This window comes from Teleopsis dalmanni, chromosome 1, assembly GCF_002237135.1.
Source record: "Teleopsis dalmanni isolate 2A chromosome 1, ASM223713v2, whole genome shotgun sequence".
In the NCBI taxonomy this organism is placed as follows: domain Eukaryota; kingdom Metazoa; phylum Arthropoda; class Insecta; order Diptera; family Diopsidae; genus Teleopsis; species Teleopsis dalmanni.
This window is the reverse complement of record NC_051846.1, coordinates 41717651-41724349: the sequence shown is the minus strand read 5'-3', so window position 1 is coordinate 41724349 and position 6699 is coordinate 41717651. Positions and strand designations below refer to the sequence as shown.

The 6699-nt window shown below is 27.2% G+C and overlaps 1 protein-coding gene and 1 non-coding gene across 2 annotated transcripts; one reads left to right on the top strand and one right to left on the bottom strand.

The window, feature by feature from the left end:
* Positions 1-2011: 2011 nt before the first annotated feature.
* Positions 2012-2768, top strand: LOC119680113 (differentially expressed in FDCP 8 homolog; the record flags this gene model as incomplete). Its single annotated transcript, XM_038092789.1, has 2 exons — positions 2012-2354; positions 2422-2768. Coding segments are annotated over 2 exons (690 nt in total), but the record flags the coding sequence as incomplete, so codon positions are not given.
* A 2057-nt stretch (positions 2769-4825) lies between these two features.
* Trnaq-cug lies at positions 4826-4897 on the bottom strand. Its single transcript has one exon. It is a non-coding gene; the product is annotated as a tRNA-Gln (tRNA).
* Positions 4898-6699: the final 1802 nt, after the last annotated feature.

Sequence of the window (6699 nt, the reverse complement as noted above, 5' to 3'; positions counted from 1 at the left end):
TCCACAACACCATGGCCTTTCATTTATATTTCACCACTTTAAAATTATTGCAAAATTACTGACAGTATATTTTGATCCTAATTAATTTAATTTTATATATCATAGCAAACTATTTAACACGATTTTGCAATATTGTTTAATAATGTATAAATCCCACTTTTTAATATATGTATCTATATTATATGTAAATTTTAAAATTTATTTATTATTTAATTAGAGCCACATAATCCCTTAATTATTGTTTAATAAATTCCGTGGCAAAAAATTAAAAATATATATAAAACGAAGAATTTAGTTATTGTAGAGACCTTCAAATTTAATAAACAATTTGTCAGTTTTATTTGTAATTATTATATTTACTTTATTAAGAAAACATCTCGATAAAGTGTTTTTGCAGACTAATTCGTTAAATTTTTTCTTGTTGTTAAAAATCAAAATTAAGAGACCATTATTTATTTTATAATAATTTTTATTTTATTGATATTTTGATTTTAGTCTAAAATCATCATCAGGAAACTAAATATTATATTAAAATAGTAAAAACCAAAACCAAAAAAAACCATTTAGATATAAAGAAAAATACAGTTTTTTAAAAGCACTTTATACTAAAAAAAAATCTTGAGAAAAAGCAGATCTTATAAAAATCGTATAAAACCATATAAAAAATAAATTTAGTCATTATTTATAAAAACAAACCACACAATTATGCGTCACTACTTAAACATACAATAATTGTTCATATAATTGTTAATATTCAAACTATTTTTTTTAATATTAAAAGTTTTTTTTTTGGCAGTGTTTGGTTTGTTTTTTGTTTATATATTATTTTATATAAAAAAAAGTATGTAAACACACTAATACTAATTTTATAATAAACAGCCGATATAATAAGACCGATACCAATAATTATAAATATAGAATCGTCTCCCCCGTGCAGCAAGAATTGTCCTAGCTCAATTGAGATTAGGATATAGCCATGTGCTAAACAGTTACTTGTCACGCATAAACGTGTCCATGTGTACCCAAATTACAACTCTATCCCCCATGACCTCAGCCATCAGTTCTCTTGTTCCACTGCACACACTAATTTAAGTCCAATCGACCTTTGGTCTCATCTCCTTGAGGTAGCTAGGTCTCTACGGCTGGACCCTGGTTGATTTTAGTTGTATCCTTCCCATTATTCCCTTCCCATTATCCTCTTAACTCTAACCCCGCCCATCCACTTCCCTCCCCTTGCATTCGTTTTGTAATTATTACATGTTATCTGCTTTTTAGATCCCGGCGGACTACAACAACAACAACATAAATATAAAATAATTTCTTAGAAATTTCTTTGCCACAATATTCCCCACTTTTAGTATGAATATGAACAAAAATTGATATAAAATAAATTAATCTTTTGTCTTTAATGTTACAGAAGACGTCTTTAATATCAAAAATAAATTTAATAATTTTCTTTAAGTGGTCTTAGTATCATAAATGTTTATGTAACATTGGTAAGACTTCATTTTCTATTTGAAGTGTTGAATACGTTTAATAAGTATCGCTATAAGTTCGAACAATCGTTAAAATTATAAATACTATATATACATTTTTTAACTCATTACAAGTGAAGAAAATAACATAAGAAAAGAAAACATCAACTTTCTTATCCAACTTTATTTATTTATTTTATTGAACCTAAAGCGATAGCAAATGAAAAATCCTTTATTATATACCAAAAATGTTCAAAAATGTTGTACTAATTCGGATATCTTAATGAATTAATTATGATTGGATATATTGTGGCTGTCTATTCATATAATAGTCTATATCAATAATTATATATATTATTCACGAGCACTATCCTATCAATAGATTTAGCAATTTTAAAAACTATTAATTATGGCTTTAATTTTTTTTCGCTGATGGCTTTTTTTACTTTAATTTTCTTTTAACTCTATAACTTTCATTTCCTAATTTGGCTAAATTTAATAAACAAAAATACGCTTTAAAGGTTTTATTATAAATTATACTCTTTATAGAGCATGCCTGGATCGAACCACGCCTGTGTGATTACAATGGCTTATATTATTGTCCGCCGTGTCATTGGAACGATAATAGCATTATACCAGCACGAGTTATACATAATTGGGACTTCGCACCACGTAAAGTATCACGTGCTTCCCTGCAAGAAATTAATTTATTTCTTGACAAACCACTGGTTAAACTAGAAGAGGCAAATCCAAAATTATTTGTTTTCCTGGAGAAGCTATGTACCATTAAAAAAATTCGCCAGAACTTAGTTTATATGCGTAAATATTTAATTGAGTGCCGACTGGCAATGGAGGAAAAACTAATTGACAATCAAATTGGTATAAATAAAAATCTAGCAATATTATATATATACATTTGTTAAATTTAATTATTGCTTATTTAAAGGTATCCGACGTCATTTAATACAATCCAATGAATTTTATTCAATACACGATTTAGAAGAAACTGAAAATGGTACTCTAATGGAATTTTTGTCAAAAGTCTTTAACAATTTTAATCGCCATATACGTAATTGTTCCATGTGTACAGCTAAAGCTTATATATGTGAAATTTGCAGCAATTGTGAGGTCATATATCCATTTGATGATGGCTGCATAATTTGTGATAAATGTAATTCAATATATCACCGAGTTTGTCTGACGCGAAAAAAAATGTTGTGTCCTAAATGTATTAGATTTCAAAATCGCAAAATTCAACTACAACAAAATGAAAACGATAACAATGAAGATTAAATTAAATTTAAAATTTTTGTATATAAATATATTTTTTATTATTATTTTTTTTTTTGTAAATATACATTTAAAATCTTTACTTTTAAATTTTGTTGTGATATGTATTTTATTGTCACAATATGTTAGCTAATGTTTATTAATTTGAAACGTTAAATATATGTTGTAAGAGTACTAATATAGATTGGCTTTGAATATTTTATATATATATTAAATTAAGAAAAATAATTATCGTATGCGATAAATAAATTTTAATATTCTAACAAAAAATTTTGAATATTTTCATATGACTTTTTGTGTGGGTTTCTGTCTACAAATTGGATTAGTGGTCATATTATTTGCACCAAAGAGCTCTTTCGGTGTGTCCACGCTGACAGCAGTTTATGTCTAATTCATAGTTAGTTAGTTAGTAAATTTTAATTAGAATTCACTCTTACTTTTTTCTTATCCTATGCATCTTAATCTAAGTGTTTATCTTATCATCTAGTCTTTATCCTATCAAGTTTATGGTTTTCCCCTTTTGCAGCTTTGTGTTATTAAGCATATTGCTAAAGAGACACAATTCAAAACGATATGTACATGGATTTCAACATCAATTTCCCAAAAGAGGGATTTTATATGATGGATGCGGTTGTGGGTTTTGGAGAAAATGGCATTAAAGTATTAAATTTTTAATATTAATATTTAATATTAAACATGCTAAAAAAGCTATTTTCTACAATATTCAATTTTAATATTCAATTTTTAATATTCAATTTTAAAATTAAAACAATTAAACAAATCAAATAATTGATTTTGTATTTGAATAATTGAGGAAGTTAATATTTATACCATATATATAAATTGTTCAGCACCCTATGTTCTAGAAATAGATTAAATTTCTGGAACACGTGATCTGAAAATCCCAAATTAATACTTTTTAAATAACTGCATTTATGAATTTACGTACACTCTACTATCCAAAAGCTACAAGTTTCTCAAAGTCAGGCTCTCCGAAGGCTCTTCAAAGTACCATGGTACATCCGCAAGAATGACATGCTAAGAGACCTTATAATAGATCCGGTCAAAAAATACATAAGGGACAGAGCTCTGAAGCTATATGCGACAACCGACAGGCTGCCCTAATTATCAGTATCTAATCTTAGAGTAATCACTAACCGCACGGTGCGGTACGCAGATCTTAGATCAATCATTGAATAATCACGAAGATTATCAGTAATACTCAAATTAGTCAGGGCGGGACTCTGCAGAATCCCCCCAGCTGTCATAGAGTAAAAGTGCCCAGATGCACTAACTCGGAAAAGGATTAACATAACATAACGTACAAGATAAAGATTTATTATCACAATGTTATTGTCATTTAAAAAAAAACTTCCTAAACATAGAAATACCCCGAACTTTGGAGTATAAAACAAAAATTTCAACTCAGGAATTTCTTACTTATAGATTTGTATGTACTGGAGAATACTTTATGGTACCGGAGAATACAATTTGGAAGCAATTAAAAAATATCGTTACATTGTCAATATTAACATAATAAATATAAAAACTAAATAAATATCAACATAATTTAAATTTCAAAATCGATTAAATCATCTCTATAATAACACTGTTTACACTTTACTAGTGAATTTCTCGATAAAAGCACAAAACTCTCTACACTAAACACTAAAAGTACTGTATCTTATATATCCAAGCGATTCTTTAAGTAGAGTTAAAAAAGAGTTTAAAAGCAGAGTAGAGTTTAAATTTCAGTTTAAGTAGAGACAAATCAAAACAAACATCATATTTTAAAGAAATTATATAGTAACAAGTCTTTGGGGTCAGACTAGAAAATAAAAAGCTGCGTATAGTAGTATAACCATGTATTAAAAGGTGTAAAAACAAGCGTCTCAATTTTTAACAATTTTAATTTTAATGGTTTAAATAAGTATTTGTGAATGAAAAATGAGATAAGTGAAAATAAAAAGCACATTAGTATTTTTATTTATTTGCAGAAAATTAAAAAAAAAATGTACAAATTATTAATATAATAAAAAATATTTTTATAAAAATAATTCAGGTTCCACCGAGATTTGAACTCGGATCGCTGGATTCAGAGTCCAGAGTGCTAACCATTACACCATGGAACCTTGTTATATGTGCAGTGACAGATGCTCTTATTGTTTTCTTTAGGTCTTAAATGCGCATGTTGCAACAAAATGAGAATATTCTAAAAGAGCTAAGAGAGAAATATTCATTTCTTAATACCCAACAAAAAATGTTTTCTATTTAAACAAAAAAACAAGAAAAAATTGAATTTATTAATTTAAAAAAATTTACAAATAAAATAATACAAATGATTAAAATTAAAAAAATGTAGTGTCAGAAAATAAAATATTATTACTTAAGTAAGTTAAAAATTGAAAATATTAATATTACTAAATAAACTCTTATAACAACACTAAATTGTCCACTCAGTTTAAAAATAGCAAATACATTATATGAATATACATTATATAAATTGTATTAATGGCACAAAACAAATCGTTCCTAACCCGTCCTAATTTAAGGACGCATGAAGTCTAAGTTCAAATTATATCCAGTAGCGTATTCAAGTGGGAGGTAAATGGATTAAGGAATAGATCACTTACTGACCATATAAACTACAGATAATGTATTGCAAAAATACTACTAAAATTGCTTAGTAACCTTTCCTTTACACAATTCTTGCTACGCCAGGAAATATAATAGCACTTAAATTACTAACTAATTACACGAAAAAACTGGATTAAGAATATAGGACAACAAATAAGTGTCAGCTAGTAGTACTAAAAAAACGTAAGAATATATCTACATAAAAAAATTTTGTAAACAATTTTTGTATAAACATAAATGTTAAAAGTGCAATGTTAAAAGTAAATTCACTCTTAAGGCTAAAAAAGATCCTCTTAAGTCAGAAAGAGTAAAAGAAATAATATAACAGCATAAGACATATGACAAACAACACAAGTTCAATACGATTACCAAATGCTTCGCATACAAGCAAAGACAATGCAATAGCTTAATCAATGTTTCCCAGCAAACATTTTCAATGGTGGAAGAATCTTTCTGAAATTATAATACTAAGCAATCTAAGTGCGGAAGAGAGCGTCTAAGAGTCGCTTTAGTCGTGAGAAGTTGTTCGTTAATCCGCTACTCGCGTAGAAGTGTAACAAATTACTCCTCTATATGCACCGTGTATGCATCACAGAGAAGTGAGAAAACTTACTCTTTCATATGCATTTCGTATGCATCACAGAGAAGTGAATAACTTACTTTTCCATATGCATCGCAGAGAAGCATAAAAACTTACTCTTCTATATGTATCTCAGAGTAACGTTGCGTTCTGCAAAATATCGAAAACATTGAAATAACGAAAATAAAACTTAAAAAAGTTAAGGTTGAAATTGTTGATTTATTGATATTAAATACAATATTACTAAATATTAATATATAGTTATAGTAAATTGTATTTATAAAATAAAATAAAATAATAAAATTAAATAATAAGATAAATAATAATATTAAAAATAGTTTAGTATTTCTTACTGCTAACTTAATGTTAATATTAATATAATCCTCTAATAAATAGAATACAATATAGTAATATAATTATGAAACTTAATCGATCAGTGCATGCTTAATGCCGTAACATACATATCTTCTTTCTCCCATTTCCCTTGTAACCAATTCTTTAGGAATGCTTTTTAATGTTCTTGCATCTGTTGGCATATTGATTTTATTAGCTCTTAGAATTTGCAATAATTCATTAATTACATTAGGTCTGTTCTACGAGTTACTCGTAGTAGAACTCAAGTAAAACACAAGTAAAGTACAAACTGAGCGCGTAAAGTCTGATGAGAACACCAGTGTCGCGTAAATTCAAACTAAAACAGCTGATTCACACATCAAC